Source organism: Balaenoptera borealis, assembly GCF_965194805.1.
Source record: "Balaenoptera borealis genome assembly, chromosome: 1".
NCBI classification, from domain to species: Eukaryota; Metazoa; Chordata; class Mammalia; order Artiodactyla; family Balaenopteridae; genus Balaenoptera; species Balaenoptera borealis.
In genome coordinates this window covers 45,883,618-45,901,249 of record NC_138860.1, presented here as the reverse complement: position 1 = coordinate 45,901,249, position 17,632 = coordinate 45,883,618, and the positions used below count along the sequence as shown (strand labels likewise).

The following is a 17,632-nucleotide window of genomic DNA, read 5'->3' as shown; positions in this document are numbered from 1 at the left end:
TGATATTTAGCTTCAGCTGATATTGAGCTTACGCTTAAGTCATTCATAAAAAATAAGTATTTGCTATATGTCTAACATGTCTAAAAAGATCTCAGAACTTTAGTATTTTGGGTTGCAAATATACAACTGCATTATCACAATATAGCATTTTGCAAAACTAGTTGATAAAGGTAACTTTAAGATTGAATTTTGCTGGTCTTTTAAAAGGTATTATAATGCTGAGTTTTTATTAATTATGACCATATGGACCATGGTGCATAGATTGCTGTGAAATATGCAGTACAGGGCTGTTGTGAAGAAAAAAATAAAATAGGAATTTTAAACTGCTCAGAGAACTACAGGGTCGTGTTAAAATTTTTCTTTTGTTTGTTGTTTTTCTGATTTTTCTTTAATACAGTTGATGTCTTATATACTATTAAGTGTCAAGCTAGGGTCCTATTAAAGTTTTGTTTTATTGCTACTTATTAACAGATAAATAATGATAGGCAGTCTTTTTGTAGAAAGAGATAGTAAAGAAAGTAAAACCAGATGAAGACTCAGGTGAAACTCCTATAGAAACTCTGAGATGTTTATAGTTTGCTCTTGCATAATTAATTATTTGAGAAGTCACTTATTTACCATCTCTTTCTCCCCTGCTGGACGGTAAATTAATTGGGGGTACGGACTGTATTTGTTATGTCCTCCGCTGCCTCCCAGTGCCCGGCAGAGTGACAGGTGCTTAAAAGGCACTTAAGGATTTACTGATAGAAATTAATGGATTGTGGTTCGTCGAATTTTTTTCCCCTTTCTTTCTGACTACAAAGTAATATCTAGTTTTATTAAGCAGGAAAATGTTATCACTTCTAGCTATTGCTGCTTCTAAAACTTTTTAGCACATTTCTTTCTAGCTTTTTTACTATGCTAGAAAACTGTTGAGACCGCATTATGTATACAGGTTTGTGCCCTACTTGTTCTCTGCTTAATATTATATCAATATGTTTCGTTATGTCTTTGAAAACTTTTCATAAACATCATTTGAAATGACTATGACACTCCATCGTACTCGATAGAATGACATGTTTTTTAGTCATTTCAAAAATTTTAGCATTTATCTTGTACCTGATTTTTTGCTCTTATAAATAGCCCTGAATTGAATATTTTGCTGTTATTATTTTTTAGTCCATTTCTGCTTTTTTTCCTCCTTGGTATAGATTTCTAAAGTGCGAATTACTAAGAAGTCAAAGGATAAGAACATTTTTAGAATTCTTAATTATATTGTCAGATTCCTTTGTGTAACTGTTAAATCATTTTGCATTTCCACTAGCAACATATGAGAGGGTCCATTTTACAATTTCTTGCTGGTGTTTAATGTTATTTAAAAATATTTGCTAATCTGATAGAAGAAAATTGTATGTTGTAATTAGCATGTCTGTGACTTCTAGGGAAGTCAGACTTTTTTCCCCAAAGTGTTTATTAGCTATTCCCTTTTTCTCTTTCATTAATTTTCTGTTTATGCCTTATTCTAGAGTCTTAGTACTTTTTTTTTTTGAATTTTATTTTATTTATTTTTTTATACAGCAGGTTCTTATTAGTTACCCATTTTATATATATTAATGTATATATGTCAATCCCAATCTCCCAATTCATCCCACCACTACCCCTGCCCCGCCACTTTCCCTCCTTGGTGTCCATATGTTTGTTTAGAGTCTTAGTACTTTTTGATGAGCTTTTTATTTACTAAGGCTAATAAGCTGTCACATATGTAGTAAATACCATTTCCAAGCTCTTTTAATTTTATTATTTTTTAATATGCTAAAGTTTTAAAGTAAATAGTCATTTACGTTTACTGTTTTCCTTTGTGATTTTTCCCACTGCTATTAAGTTTAGGAAGTTCTCTATTAAGAAATCAGATAAATATTCCCTTTTTCCCCTATGGTTTTTAAGTATTTAATATGAAGTAGAGCAGTTATGGAAATAATTATTTTGCACTTAAGTGTTTAATCTGTTTGAAATTATACTGTCTGGTATTATATAAAGCTGTATGTTTGTGGTGTTTTTTTTCCAAATAGCAAACCAGTTATTCCAATACCGTTTGTTGAGTAATCCTTTCCACTTCATTCTTAATGTAGCCATTTCTTACTTTTTATGAAGTTCCTATCAGGCCAGTTCTTTCATTTCCTAACTAAAATGATACAGTGCAATATTACATATTATCATGTACTGTTGTAACGTAACCTAGTTTTCTGTGCTGCTTTACAGACTGAATGTAGAAACTGACACTCCAAGAAAGAGACCAAAACTTAGTTCTTCATCCCAAGGACTTGTTAAACTCCAAGAAACATCATACTCAAATGATAATCAAATTATTTCTCAGAGTCCTTCTTCAAATGGAACTAAAAAAGGTATAAGTAAATGTGTAGATTTTGAAGTTAAAGATATTAAATTGACAAATGTTAAGAGTGAGCTGGACCATGGAATTAAAAACTTTAGCAGTCCTAAGATTGCCAAAGATGTGAGACCTAAAGCTGAAGGCCAGGCAAGTGAAAAAAAATGGCCTCATTTACTTGCTCAGAGGGAGAAGATGAAGGAACTCAAGAAAGAAAGGTACAAAAAATTTAGAGACAGTTCTGAAAAATATGTTTTGGAGAAATGCAAGAGAATCCAATTTTCTCAGGATTATAAGTCCAACAAGATAATTAAGGAACCCCTCGAATCTAGAAGAAGAAAGATCAATTTCAAAATCCTAGGAGAATCCCGTGAAACCCTCCAGAAGCTTGTAGAAGAAAATGTCTTCAGTTTAGATTCTAACAAGTTAAAGACTAAGCAGGAGAAAAAAGAATGCCTGGAAGGCTCCCAGGTTTCGTTAAATTTGACAAGGCACAAAAGTGAACATTTATTTTCAGATTCCACGTATAAGCAGACTGTTCGTGAGTGGGAAGGAAAATATCATGAGCATCAAAGAAGTAATGATTCAAGTTCTGGTGAAATCCTAACCCAGGTAAGGTAGTGCAAAATGAATATAGTCTTTAGCAAAGAGTTTTAATATACTTAGGTTTGTGTTGTTTCTATTATAGATAATGATCATACAGAGCTGATTCTATTTAGTCAGGAAGATAATATTGATTCTTTTATTTTACCACGATAATTCCAACTTCCTTAGGAAGCTATCCTGGCAAGTATCAAGGATCCAAAATAGGAGGGAATGTGTAAAAATATAGAAAGAAGCCATTATAGATTGTTCTATCAGAATAGCACTGTGACAGTCTTAGGCTCTTCTCTAACTCCAGGAACTATAGAACATCCAGGGGTTATTATTCCAAATAGCTATTCATTTAACAAATTATTTTTTGAATGCCCTATATGCCAGGCACCACAATCACTGTCTTAGTTTTCAGAGACTCACTTAATATGAGGAGACACAGAAACAGCCACCTCAGGTCTGATCAGTACTTATCACCTAATATGGGAATACACAGCAGGGGATTAACATGGCCTTGGTGCGCCATGGAGGGATTAATTCAGGAAGGTTTACTGGAGGGGATAACAATTAAACTGAGAACTGAGGATTGAATAGGAGTTATTCAGGTGCAGACAAGGTGGAGTGAGATGGGAGAAGCAGGGATGTTCCAGGCAAAGGGAACTATGTGTACAGAGATCCAGGCTAGAAGGCTTGGCATACCTTGTTTTGCTTCTAAATTATGTAATAAGTCAGCATTTGTGGACTAATTTGAGAACCTAATTGCTACAGCCTTGTTTCTATGGCAAATAACATTATTTATTGATACCTTTAAGACAACTTTTAGAACTTTGGAACTTCAGAAGTTCTGAAATTTAGAGACTGCTTAAAAACAGGCGGTGGTGGAGCCTACCTACTTTAGGAATCAAGACTACAGAGTGTAGTATAAGATACTTCCTTTGAAAAATGGAGGGGTTGTAACTAGGGAGGCCAGTAGAGCTTGAGAGAGAGTACTCTTTGTTCACTGAACTTGAAGGACTCCAAAGAAGGAAAAAATTGAGTTTGTTCTTTTTATTGCTTTCTCAAAGGAAAGCTACAGTTTTCTTCTTGTGCTCTATAACCAGTTCTGTAGAGTAGCATGCAAGCAAGGAATCTGAACTTTCCAGTATGTTTAACAGACATCTTTGTATCATTGTTTGGTGTTCCCCTCGTGCTGTACATCTGAGGAACAGTATGAGAAATCCCTGCACTGCATCTTATAGGTTTTTTTGCTCTCTGTAGAATTACTACACAAACCAAAAGAGATGCATAGCATGAATATTAAGTTGTAGGGGAAGCAATTTTTGCATGATTACTTTTCAGTTATTGGAATTAAAACTCTTTATATTCCTTTGATAGCAGTCTTATCTGACTCAAAGTCATGTAGACACAGGAACAGCAAGTAAATATTGTTCTTATCTTGAATATATTATCGTTAGCATATTATTGACAGTAGCTAATCATCTTAATATTATATTTGTTGTTTTGTTTTCCTCATAAATTCCTCAGTAGATAATTATCTTCCTAAAATAATGAGTGTACCTTACAAAGAAATAACTGTATTTTCTGGATTTAGTAATCCTGTTATGCTTTCCTAGGAGAAAGTGACTTATTTTGTTTCTTAGGTTTTACAGTCCTTTGATACAGACCCTTCTCAGTTTGCACCCTCCCCTCACCATTGCTAACTAATATTCTAGAGATTTGTGGTTTATAGGCCACTTTTATAAACGGTATCCCACTTAATTCTTATGAGTCTGTGGGGTAGAGATTCATCAGTTTATCAAACATTAATTAAAGATACCGATTATGTGTTAGGTTCTAGGGATTTAGAGATGAATAAGATGCTTTTTACCCTCAAGAAGTTCCCAGGGAGGTAGATTAGTAAACAAATACAATTGCAAATACAGTGAAGTAAATATTAGAGCCCTAGGAATTTGGCTGGTATTAGTATAAATTTGGGAGTGAGTTAAGGAAGGGCTTATTAAGGTGGGGATTCTTAAGCTTGGTATTGAAAAATGTGTAGAGCAAAGAATAGAAGTGTTGTCCTGTCAGGGGAGAGGATCAGTTGTGTAATGGCCCAGAGTTATGAAATTGCATGGCAAGACCCTACGTGGGCACTTAAGTTGTTCATTTTGACTTGAGTTGAGATGTGTAGAGAATCTATAGAAGAGGAAGTTGGAGAGGAAGCGAGGGTCCAGAAAATGGATTTCTTTATCTCTCATGGGAAAGATTGTTTTTTATCTTGTAGATAGTACAGAGCCATTGAAATGTAATCAAGGAAGCAGTATAATCAGGTTTTTAGTTTGGAATCACTCTAGCAGATAAAACCATTTATACCATCATTATTGTCATTCCCTTTTGTCATCTCCAGGGAAGGCTTTATCCCGGTCCATGTATTTAATAAAGTATGGTAGGGGAAGGCAAACATTTAACACCCACTAAGACTTTCTTTTATAATAAGGAGGAGGTTTTCCAGGAAAACTGACACGAACTTTTCTGGATTTGGAGGTAACAGAAAATTTATTGAAATCACTGAAAGTGACCTGTGGTCAAAGAGAGTGAAGGGTAGTAGTAAAAGAATGAAAAGACTTCAAATGTCAGGAGTTGCAGGAAGTTCTATAATAATCTCTAGCTTGGTTGGCACTCCTTAGCTGAAAAGAACCTAAAGCTCTAGTGAGATTTAAAGTCAGGTGGAAAAGGCATTATAAAACCCAGGGTCATGGAATAGTAAAGCTATAATGGGCCTATGTGTGTGATGTATGTGGTGTTGTATCAGGTGAAGATTGATGTTGGGTAGTTTGGGTAGAAGCTGAATTCCCAATAAAGCAACATATGATACACTTGTTTAAAGAGGGTCTAATTTTTATACAGTGTCTTGTAAAATACAAGTTTGGTGAGTTTGGTGTTTGGAGAATTCTTAGAAGATGATTTGGTTCAGTAGTGGCTTTTGCTGAGTTTCTTGTCACCTGTATGTAGGGTTGAGTAAGTCTCATCCACTCACCAAAAGTGCCAGTGAAAAATTGAGATTTTCGATCTTTGCTAGGAGACAAAAAATAAAACACCCATAAATGATAACATTTTTCAGCTTTTCCTCCCTCAGCCATATAATAATCTTCAAGTTCCCTTTGTTTTGTCATGTCACTTTTATAAATGGCTCATTTACTCCTGGATAAAAATTTCCCACCACCAAAGGCCAGCTCTTTTTACCTTTGCCATGGTTGTTCTTTTTTTTAGGGTGACGTGTTTTATCCTAGAAAACGAGTATTTTTAAGAATGTATATATATAGATGAGTAAACCCTAAAGAATTTCTGCTATGTTTCATAACTTAATAGAATGAGGCTTTTCTATTCTAGGGGCAATTTTTCATCTGGGGGCAGTTTTGCCTCTTAGGGGGGCATTTGGCAACTGACTTGATGGAGACATTTTTTTTTTTTTCAGTTCATTGTTTTTCTTTTTATTGTGACTGTTTAAGTATGTACCCCCACACAACATAGTTTACTTGTATTTAAACTGAAGTATAAATCCTTTTCTCTTCAACTCCATTTACAATCAGATTTTATCTCTGTTACTCCACAGAAATTGCTTGGGCAAAGGAATGGAGACATTTTTGATTGTCAAGGTTGGGAGCGGGTAGGTATCTAGTGGGTAGAGGGAAGAGATACTTCTAAACATCCTACAACGCATAGGATAGCCCCCAAAACAAAGAATTACCTGATCCCAAATGTCGATAGTGCTAAGGTTGAAAAACCTTACTCTAGGTATATGCTTCGTAACTAATAAAATTACTTTTCATTTCAGAGTTTTGAAGCACCATGTTCTTCAGTGTCACTTGAAAGTATTCAAGATACAGATCAAGAGGTTACTGATATATTTATTTACTTTGAATATTTTTAATGAAATTAAGTCAAAGGGTTCCTATTTAAATAAAATATAATGAGTATAAAAACCTTGATAGTATGAAAATAACAGTGATGTCTCTGCTTAATTCAATATATAAGTTTTTATGAAGCCATGAAAAACTATTTGGAGAAGTATTTACATTTACTTTATCACCTTTTGGCCTTTTTTTCTAATAACCTCTAATCTGTTTTGAATAAAGAGCATGGAGCCTGTGGCCCACAAGTTACATGAATTTTAAATTAATGTTATGTTTTTTCATGCTTATGCCTTGGCTTGCCAAAATGCAGTATGATATTAACATGTTTTGCCTCATTTTTCTAATTAGCAACAAGATGAACATTTGTTCAATGAAAATGAGGGCACATACATATTTATTTTTTACCTGTTGCTTCATTTCTCAGCTAGAATCTCCTGGTTGAACCTCATAGAATTATTGCATGCAATTTTATCTTCCCTGCTTCTAAATTAAAATTAGATTCATAGAACACTTTGTGTTTTTCTATTTAAAGGAGACTTTAAAACCATACTGATTGCTTTTTATTTGTGACAGTTATACTTTTATGTCTTTTGGGTCAGTGCCCCTTGATAGAAGAAAGATTTCTCACCTCTGCTCTAAAGTGAGATTATACTTCAATTTCTTTGCATCAGAATACATCAGGGAACTACTTCCCTGAAGTGAGAAGGGTATTAAGATCTGGATTTCAGTTTTTGATGGTTCATAAACAATCTTAGAAATCTTAGGAAAGGTGCTCGTCATCCAGATAAAAACATATTTGGCTCCTAAAATACTTCGAAGTGAGAATGGGAATGAGAATTAACTTATTTTGGAAGTCTGTTTTGTACTGGGCTCTGTGTGAGGTTCTTCACATTATTTCATTTAATCCTTACAAAAAATACTAAAAGGATACAGATATTTAATATTCCTATTGTGTAGGTAAACTGAGACCCATGGTTGTTAAATAATATGCTTGCCTGAGGTTGCAGAAATAATAAAGTAAGAAGAGAAGAGCTATATTAGAAACCTTGTGTATGTTTATAAATCTGTATTCTTTTATCATGTGGCTTTCACATATTTGTAAATTTTTTTCTTTCCGCAAACTATCTCATATTAAGTGAATTAATTAAGAATTAATTGCTTTTTTCTCTTATTAATCTGCAGAGAAAATAATTCAAAATATTTTACTGCGGGTCTTTTGCAATTTAGATGCAGATAGTAGAAGAACTTCACGCTGCACGTATGGGAAAAAGTGTGGATTTACCTGTGGTTCCACATTCTGGAGAGTTAACAAGTATGGAGATTGACTTGGTGGAAGATGATGTACATTCCTCTTCTGGTATATCCTATATACATATGACAGTTTTATGATCTCCTATGTTTTCTTAAGAATTAATGTGCCGACATTCAATTTTTATAATATTTAGAGGAAAAATGTTAAAATGTGCTTATTCGAAATAATAAAGTATATTTCTTTTAGCTATAGGAATCCGGTCTAAGATTTGTCTTATCATCATTTGCTTTATATATCTCACATTATTAGGCAGTTAGACATATTTTCTCTTTCTCCTTTTGCCAAGGGGCAGTAATCAGAGTTATGAGCTGTCTTTTATTTTTGCTCTTAATCATAACTTTTAACAATTTCAGCTTTGTAAAGCACTGATCAGAAATAATGCAAATTGCTCAAAGGTATTATATTCATGGATTTCTTATTTATATAGTAAAATTGTGATTATTCTCACTCCTTGGAGAAGATAATGATAGATATTACCCAAAATATGTTAGTGTACTGTTTTGAATTGTATTTGTAAAAATAGTAATGCTATGTTACATTCACATTGCATTTTTCAATTTATTAAGTGTTTTCCTATCCATCAACTTATCTGTTCCTCACATGACCCTATGAAATAACAGTGCTAGTATTATCTTTTTTCTTTCTTTTACACATTTGTCTTTTCAGTTATATTTCAGAGTACATTAAAATTAGCTTATGATTCCTAAGTACTTAACTACCAGTGATCAAGTACAGGGTTTGGCAACATAGTTACTGCTGGTGCAAGTTAATTTATGATTTAAAATCCACCCTTAAGCAATATACAATATTCTACTGGTAGATAATTAAACACTGATTACTGTTCTTTCTCTTAAGAATTGGAGTAAATGCATTTTTGTTTTTATTGTCTAAAGTACTGCCTTAAGAATGCTATCAAAGTTCTATGATATCAAAATTGTAGTTATTATACAAGTCTGTTATCAAATGTCATGAAATCCTCACTTTGCTCTTTTTCTCTAGCAAATACTGCTTCAGACAAAAAGCTTTTAATTGTTGTTGACACAAATATACTGATGAATCATCTCAAATTTGTTAGAATTTTGAAGACAACAGAAATCCAAGGTATTTATAAAACACATTTACCGATTCTGATTTTCCTATTTGAGTTGATACTTTATATTAACAGTGATGTGGGTTTTTCCCCCCCCACAAACTTATTTCCATTTGGATATGCTATTAAGTATGTGTGTGTATATATATATGAAGCATAATCAACTTAAGTTTAAAAAAAGAAAAAAGAGCCTTTACAGGTTAACCTAGCTTCTAAACTTACTCTTCTTTGATTTCCAGTAGTATTTATTTTTGTAACATTCTCTTGACATTTATATATGATTTTAGTTCCTATTTTTATGTATTATCTCTTCATTTAGATTGTGAATTTCTTTAAAACTTTTAATTCTCCTATAGCAGTTTGATTTAGTAGCTCAATACATATTTGTTGACTTGTAAGAAATCTTCTTATTTTTTAGGCTTTGACAGGCTTGTGTTAATAATTCCCTGGGTTGTTGTGCAAGAGCTGGATCGTATGAAGGCAGGAAAATTACTGAAACGTGCCAAGCACAAAGCTATACCTGCAGTTCATTTCATCAATGACAGTCTCAAAAATCAAGATAGAAAGCTATGGGGTCAATCAATACAACTTGCATCTCAAAAACTTTGTAAGTATTGTTCTCTCAGGCTGCTTCCTGATAAAGATTTGTTTGGATGCTGACTCATTAATGAAGGGAAATGGTGCAGAACTTTAAAAAAAATTAACAGTATTACAGTGTGAAATGGCAGGGCATAGTGATGCTTTGGCATATTCTGTTAGGCTTGGTTTGGAGGCCTTTGATTTTTATTTTTCTGCTTCTCCTAGACCTTCTTAGGTTATGTCCATATTTCACAGAGAGCGACTGTATAGTTCTGTATGCATAGTTGTCTATATTACAGTACTTTGGATTCTTTTTTTAAAATACCATGTTGAGTGATGAGGCCAGTAAGTGATCTATGTTTCTGATCATTACTGCATGCAGTTAATATAATGCAGAGGCAGGCACTGTTTACCTCTGGTTTGTCAGAACCTGTAATAAGGAGGTATTTTTATTATAGAGGTCTATAGATTTTCTCCTGATTTTTTTTCCATATTAGTTTTTTTTTTTTTAGTCATTTAAAAATCTTAGAACCTAAGTATGTTCTTCATGTTTTTATTTTATTTTTTATTTTTTTATTATTTTTTAACATCTTTATTGGAGTATAATTGCTTTACAATGGTGTGCTAGTTTCTGCTTTCTAACAAAGTGAATCAGCTATACATACGCATATATCCCCATATCTCCTCCCACTTGCGTCTCCCTCCCACCCTCCCTATCCCACCCGTTGTTCTTCATGTTTTATATAACTATTTGGAAAAAGATCTGTGTGTAAAGCAACACTGTTACCTCTGCAGAGTTTATACATACATTTAGAGGATATATTTCATTCTTTAAAAATTTGTTTCTTTCCAACTCAGAAATATTTGTATATGTAGATTTATATTATTTTAAATATGGATTTATGTTGTCTACTGTATCCATATTCACCATAGGATATGAAAGAATTCATCTTTAGATGAATCTAATCATGAAATTAACCCTGAGAAGGCTTTTGGCATAGCTGTTTAGTCTTAAATCTTTGAAGAAAAAGGGCCTCTCCCATTAATTCCTTTATTTATTCCCTTTACAAATATTTATTAGCTCTTAGTATATTCCAAATACAATGCTTATGCATTTTGAGTAGGAACATCATGTGCTGTTTAAGAGCTTTTAAAGGAAACCACTAAAAAAAAATCACTTACTAGAGTTAAGAAAATATTAAAAATATTAGAATTAAAAACACATTATATTAAATTGAACACCTTAGATGGTCTTTTTTTTTTTTTTTTACTTTCCGTTATGAAAACTTTCAAAGGCAGTAGAATAATATAATATAATATAATATAATATAATATAATATAATATAATATAATGAATCCCTATGTACCTCTCACTCATTTTCAGTGATTCTCAACATTTTGTCATTCTTGTTTGTTCTCTCATTTCTTTTTCCCCTTCTCCCCCAACTCCTGGAACGCCTGTAGTACTTTGGTGTGTGTTGCTAACAGATAGGACTTTTTAAAACAACAGCCACGCAGCTAACAAAACCCCTGATCTAAACCATCATTTCAGTAAAGCCCCAATCCTTAAGAAGAGGTGGGAATTTTTTTTTACTCTTAATCTTTTATTGTTTTTCTTTGTTAGTTGATACAAATTGTGTTTTATTATATAATTGTATAGATGATGATAATAGTTATCAACACTTACATGGCCATTACTCTCCAGACCCTTTTCTAAGTGCTTTACAGCTAATATCTCATTCAAACCTTATAGTACTTGTGGAAGATAAATTCTTATTAGATCCATTTTATTGATGAGGAAATTGAGACATAGAGATGTTAAGAACTTGTCCTAAATGGAATATCTATCCCTTCAATAGATTGACTTTGAGACTTATTTTAGAAGAGCTAATTTTAGAATAGATGTTTTGGCCACATTTATTATTTATAGATGCTTGTTATGTTTCTTTTGATTTTTCCATTTTTATGTGCTTTTTCGATACTTTGACTTCTTCAGTCTATGCTTTTTGGGTTATTAAGGAGGATAAATCATAGTAGTGGTCTCAAACTTCTGTGCTGCTTCAATTTCTGGGTCTTCCTTGAAATCCATATTTCACTTTAAAGCTTAAATTGGTATTATTTGATCTTTGTTTTGTTAAATTGCACTTTTAGTTATAAGGTTGTAGATAGATTATTTGTGTAATTGTCTGTGTCAGATAAATCCTTTATGTGTTTCATTGTTATCTATCAAACTGATTATTTAAAACATTCTTTATATAAAATCTAATGTACTCAATACATTTATTCTGTTGATAGTGATTTTATGATATCCTTTAGAAATATCCTTAGTCATTCTTATCATAATAAAATTATATTTTATATTCTAATGGTAAATTGAAATTCTTATGAAAAAACTTAATTCAGGATTATTGAGTGAAATTAAAGTACTTGCTTGGAGAAAAGCAAGAACAAAACAGTCTTTACACTTTACATCTGTCGAGCACATTTGCCACTAACTCTAATAATTGCTTATCTTGCTGTATTATTTTCTTTTATGTAATCACAGTATTATAACAATGTATTTTTTTAGACAAGCATTTTCCATTAAAAAAAAGAAAAATGCCACAAATTGAATGCAGATAGTCCATGTTAAAATAGCCTTAGTTGACCATAATTTTAGTGTTGTCCTTACTCTTTTCAAAATTGTGTTTATTTGATGTAGTATGCATTATGGTGAGAAGAGAATAGGATTTGAAATGTGATTGACCTGGGTTTATAAGCTGACCTAGGGAAATTTAAAGGTGAAGAAACTGAGTAAATGAAATGGGGGGAAACGACCTCCCCCTGAAAAAAATGGTTGTGAAGATTGGTTGAGCTAATATATTACTTAATGATTTATGGTCTGGAATAGACGATAATTCTTTTGTGTCCTTTTACATGGGAAGGTTATACAGATTGATTAGAAAAACTAGAAATCCCTTTCCCCTAAATGGACATAGATTATTAATAGGTAATTCACAAAAGAAGAAGTACAACTAGTCAGTCCTTTGTTCAAGGCAAATATTTTCCTGTCTGTTTGCTGTTTTTAATATTGTTAATTTCTTATGTATAAAGTTTTAGTTTATATCTTTCACTTTTTCCTTCCTTGTTTTCTTTTATTGTTTCTATGTTTAGAAAGCTACTCCTTCCCAGCACTTGATAGGGACACAGTGCTCAGTGCACTGGGAATATGAATTAGTAACTTTTCAGGAGAGCAATTTATTAGTGTGTATTAAGAAGCCAAAAGAGATGGTTCTCTTTCTAGAAATGATTTTAAAGAAATAATCAGAGTTGCTCACAGTGATTTATATAAATAATGTTCATCACAGCATGATTTATGCAGCAAAAAAATTGGAAACAATCTGTCTAACAATTGGAGAAGTTACATATAATGATGTAGCCATATGAGAGAATATTGTATTTTGAAAAATGTTAATGACGTGTGATATTAAAATAAGATTTAAAAGAATATAAAGTGCAATCCCAAATTTCTTAGATTAAGTTAGACAGAGAAAGACAAATATCATGTGACATCACTTATATATGGAATCTATAAAAAATTAATACAAAAAACCACTTAGAAATTTGTCTCAGTTCTGAAGGCTAGAAGTCTAAAATCAGTGTGTCAGCAGGGTTGTTTCCTCATGAGGGCTTTGAGAGAAAGATCTGTTCCAAACTGCTCTTCTTGTCTTATAGATGGCCATCTTCTCCCTGTGTCTCTTCACATCGTCTTCTCTCTGTGCACATCTGTCTCCAAATTTCCCCTTTTTTTTTTTTTAAATTAATTTATTTATTTATTTTTGGCTGTGTTGGGTCTTCGTTTCTGTGCGAGGGCTTTCTCTAGTTGTGGCGAGCAGGGGCCACTCTTCATCGCGGTGCGCGGGCCTCTCACTGTCGCGGCCTCTCTTGTTGCGGAGTACAGGATCCAGATGCGCAGGCTCAGTAGTTGTGGCTCACAGGCCTAGTTGCTCCGCGGCATGTGGGATTTTCCCAGACCAGGGCTCGAACCCATGTGCCCTGCATTGGCAGGCGGACTCTCAACCACTGCGCCACCAGGGAAGCCCTTCCCCTTTTTAATAAGAATACAAAGTCCTATTGGATTAGGGCTGACACTAATAGACTCACTTTAACTTGCAAAAAGAATAAAAAACAAAAATAGGATTTAAAAGAATATGAAGTACAATCCCAAATTTCTTAGATTATGCATATATACTTATAGATGGTGGATATTGGTAATACTGAGCTGATGGAATTATGAGTTATTTTAATTTTCTTAATATTTGCTGAATTTTCCAGATTTTCTATAATTATTTTATTTTTATAATTAGGTAAAAATAATTAAAAGCAAAAATAAAGTTATCTGACACCTCCCACGTGAGACGTTTGTTCCATCATTTTTATATTTTTTTATTATATTTTTGTTGAATCATTTATCTGCCAAATATTTGTATCAGACACTTCTAAGTGTTGAAGCTGCAGCAGTGAATGAGACATACAAGGCCTGCTGTTGAGAAGCTTTAATTCTATTAAATGTTAAAAGTCATATTAACTATAATTCATACAGAATTTATTTTGGTATTGAATGTGAGTAGAGGTCGTTGCTGTTGAAGTGCCATTTAAGCTGAGTCTTAAGTAATAAATATATGCTACTTAAGGAACACATGATATAAGCATATATTGGGCCAAGTGTTTCATATGAATTTTCTCATTTAATCATCCTGTTAAGCAGTTTGTCCATTATTACATGTCCAGTATGTGGGAAAGCAGGGATTCAAACCCAGATCAGTCTGTTTTCAGAGTCTGTTTTGTTCACTTTTGAATAGTACCTGAGCAGGTGCTCAAAAATATTTGTTGATAAAATATTTCATGAATATTCTTGTAGTTTTAGGTATATCTTCCAGGCCCATGTGTCCTAGAAAAAATGACAGAACAGGTAATCTTGAACTTTGATACCTTTAGAGCATGTACTGTTGCCTTTAAACATCCTTTTTTGGGTCAAATTGAATTACTAAAGTTAACCAGTGATTTTGAGCTGCCCATTTTGCATTATTGTGGTATTTACTCTGTGAGCTAAAAGAAGGAAAATTGGCTGCTATAATATATGTCTGTCTGTCTGGCTGGTTGTCTGATTAAAGAACTGAATCACTTCTTCCTAAGGCTCATGCTGTGAGATCAGTTGAGTTCTGTCTAGATTTCACCACGAGATTGTGAGACTCCAAAGAGCTTGTCTTTTGAATGTCCAATTACCTAGCATAGGCACCTGGTGCAAATTAGACCCTATATAAATATTTATTGAATGCATGAATGAATTTTCTAATTTGAAAGTTTAGAGGACTAAGTAACTGTAGGCTGAAAGTTGAGGGGAAAAAAGGTTATAATCTGGGAACAAAGTTGAGGCTCATTGTCCAGTACATCTTGAATTTCAGTGTGTAAGAGAGTTGCCAAGGACTTAAATCAATCTTTGGGTCCAGGCTCCAAAGATTCTTATCCAGAAATGGGTCTGGGTAAGTACCCCAGGGAGTTCTGAGGCAGGTAGTGTAAGGACTTATAAGAAATGCTGTCTTTGGTCCTATTCCTACACATTACATTATTTTCACAAAAAAACAAACTTACTACATGCTTTAGGGCTTGAGAATGCTAGAGGACACTCTGTCAGCCACATATTAGCATTTGTTAGAAATTACTTTTTGTATTCTCTGCCTAGCGCCTGTGTTGCCTTCTCCTGTACATCTCTCTCTAAATGTTATTGCTTAGAGTTTAAGAAAAAGCAGACACATGAAAGTGGTTCTGTTGCTGGCAGAACAGTTGCTTATAATTTTACAGACCTCTTTTAAGTTGGTAATTTTAAGCATGATGTAATCATATAATTTACTTATGTTAAGTCACTAAGTGACTGAACTGAGACTAGATTTGTAGCTTTTGGTTTCTAATATGGCATTTAACCTACTGATCAGATTTTTTCCGTTGGGTTTATTAATAGGCATATCCTATTCCATTTTACTGATAGTAGCAAACTAATCAGTTTATTAAACCCACAACTATATGCTGCCTGAATTCTAGATCCAGAATTTTCAAGGCATTGTTTTTGTTGTGTCTTATCTTCCTCTTCTTATTTAAAAAGTTTTCTTTCTTTTAGATGATTTGATTTGTAAATATGGCCTAGATTATTCATACAGTTCCCAGATTTTTAGTGTGCTTATTGATTGTTGCTTTTACTAAATTTGCAGATGGATTGAGCGATGAGAACAATGATGATCGTGTATTAAAATGCTGTCTTCAGTACCAAGAATTATTCCCTTGTTCTCTTGTTATTTTGTGCACGTGAGTTTCATGATCATTTTACTTTTTTAAAAAAAATAGCGACTTATATTAAAGAATTTAAAAAAATCATACTGTGTCCCCCATACCAAGATGAAAAACATACATACTTTTCTAAATCTGCCAGTAAGTATATTCAGTTATATCTCACATTCTTATGATGTGCAAGCTATAGAAGAATGAGATTTGAATCTCATGGTTTCATTTCAACTTAAGTTATATGATATTTAGAAAACTTTTGAAAAAGCAGGGAAAGTCAATTTAACATCCCAAAAAAATAGAAATAAAAATCTGACATTTTTGGTCATGAGGCAGGCAGTAGAGTTAATTAACTAATTAATTAATTTGTGGAGAAGGGCTAAGTTATGTTGCAGTTATATCCTTGATGCCTGTGATAGAGTTAGAGTTGGAATTTTGGATCTACCACTTAATCAGCTTTGTGACCTTGGAAAGTTGCTTAATGTTTCCTCATGTGTAAAATATAGGGAGGATAATAATACCTGTCTTTATAAGGTTATTGTGAGTATTTAGTCAGAAAAAATATATAAATGACTTAGAAGAGAGCCTAGCACATAAAATTATCTCAATAAGAGTTTTTTCCTCCTTCTCCCTTCCTCATTCCATTCCTCCATTCCCAACTAATGTATTCATAACTTAGTTCTAAGGTAAAAGTATCATAATGTTAAGCAAAATTGTATTCATCATGTATGAGAAAAGGCTTTAAAGGAACTGATAAGAGCAATTTTAATTTGCAGTTTTAGTCTGAATTGTATTCACTGAAAAATGGACTTTTTACAGTTTCATGATCATGCCTAAGTTCTCTGAAATGGAGTGATTATAGAAATGAATAGCCATAAGATTTTTCTTGTAAGGGGGCTTGGTCAATTATCATTTTAGCTGTGTTCAAAGATAATGTTATTTTTTTATATTAAAGGAAATATTAGAGATTTCTATCTCTAGTTTCAAATTAGTTTTTAATCTAGGACATAACATATCATGTTGGAGTTTGTTGAAGGCTGAAATAGAATTAGTAATATGTTAATCATTTTGAATTTGAGATAAACTAAAATTGAGAGATAATTTTTATATAATTGTTTTTTTTTAGTTCAACTTAGAATGAAAATTAAATTCGTGAGATTTTATCAGTTCTCCATTATTTCTGCAGTCACTGTTTTGGAATTAACAGATGTAACAGTTTTTAGTGAAATGAAAATTTGTAGTCAGACTACTTTTAACTGACATCATCAGGCGAGCCTGTTTTTTATTTTTATTTTTTCCTATAAAGTGTGATAATCATACTGTGTTAAGTCACACATACTTAATGTGAGGATACATTTATATTACTTAAATGGATGATGATTATAATAATTAATATTAATAACGGTGATTAGGAGAACCCTTCTATAAACACTATATACTATACCTCATTCTAAGTGCTTTACTCACATTTACAATCCTAAATA

General features: G+C 32.7%; 1 protein-coding gene across 16 annotated transcripts in view; it reads left to right on the top strand.

Annotated features, from left to right (window-relative positions):
* Window positions 1-17,632, top strand: part of SWT1 (SWT1 RNA endoribonuclease homolog) — a 106,899-nt gene that overhangs the window by 15,930 nt on the left and 73,337 nt on the right. For 12 of the 16 annotated variants that reach the window (XR_014247291.1, XR_014247292.1, XR_014247293.1 and 9 more), the window contains 7 exons: window positions 2,239-2,977; window positions 6,552-6,605; window positions 6,774-6,833; window positions 8,080-8,209; window positions 9,164-9,265; window positions 9,673-9,861; window positions 16,079-16,172. Coding sequence is in view for 12 of the 16 variants with exons in the window: in XM_082401517.1 (XP_082257643.1) it covers window positions 2,239-2,977; window positions 6,552-6,605; window positions 6,774-6,833; window positions 8,080-8,209; window positions 9,164-9,265; window positions 9,673-9,861; window positions 16,079-16,172 (1,368 nt within the window). In the remaining 4 variants the exon portion in view is untranslated. The remainder of the gene's footprint in view (window positions 1-2,238; window positions 2,978-6,551; window positions 6,606-6,773; window positions 6,834-8,079; window positions 8,210-9,163; window positions 9,266-9,672; window positions 9,862-16,078; window positions 16,173-17,632) is intronic. The other 4 variants (XM_082401512.1, XM_082401513.1, XM_082401509.1 and 1 more) reach the window with 3 other exon arrangements.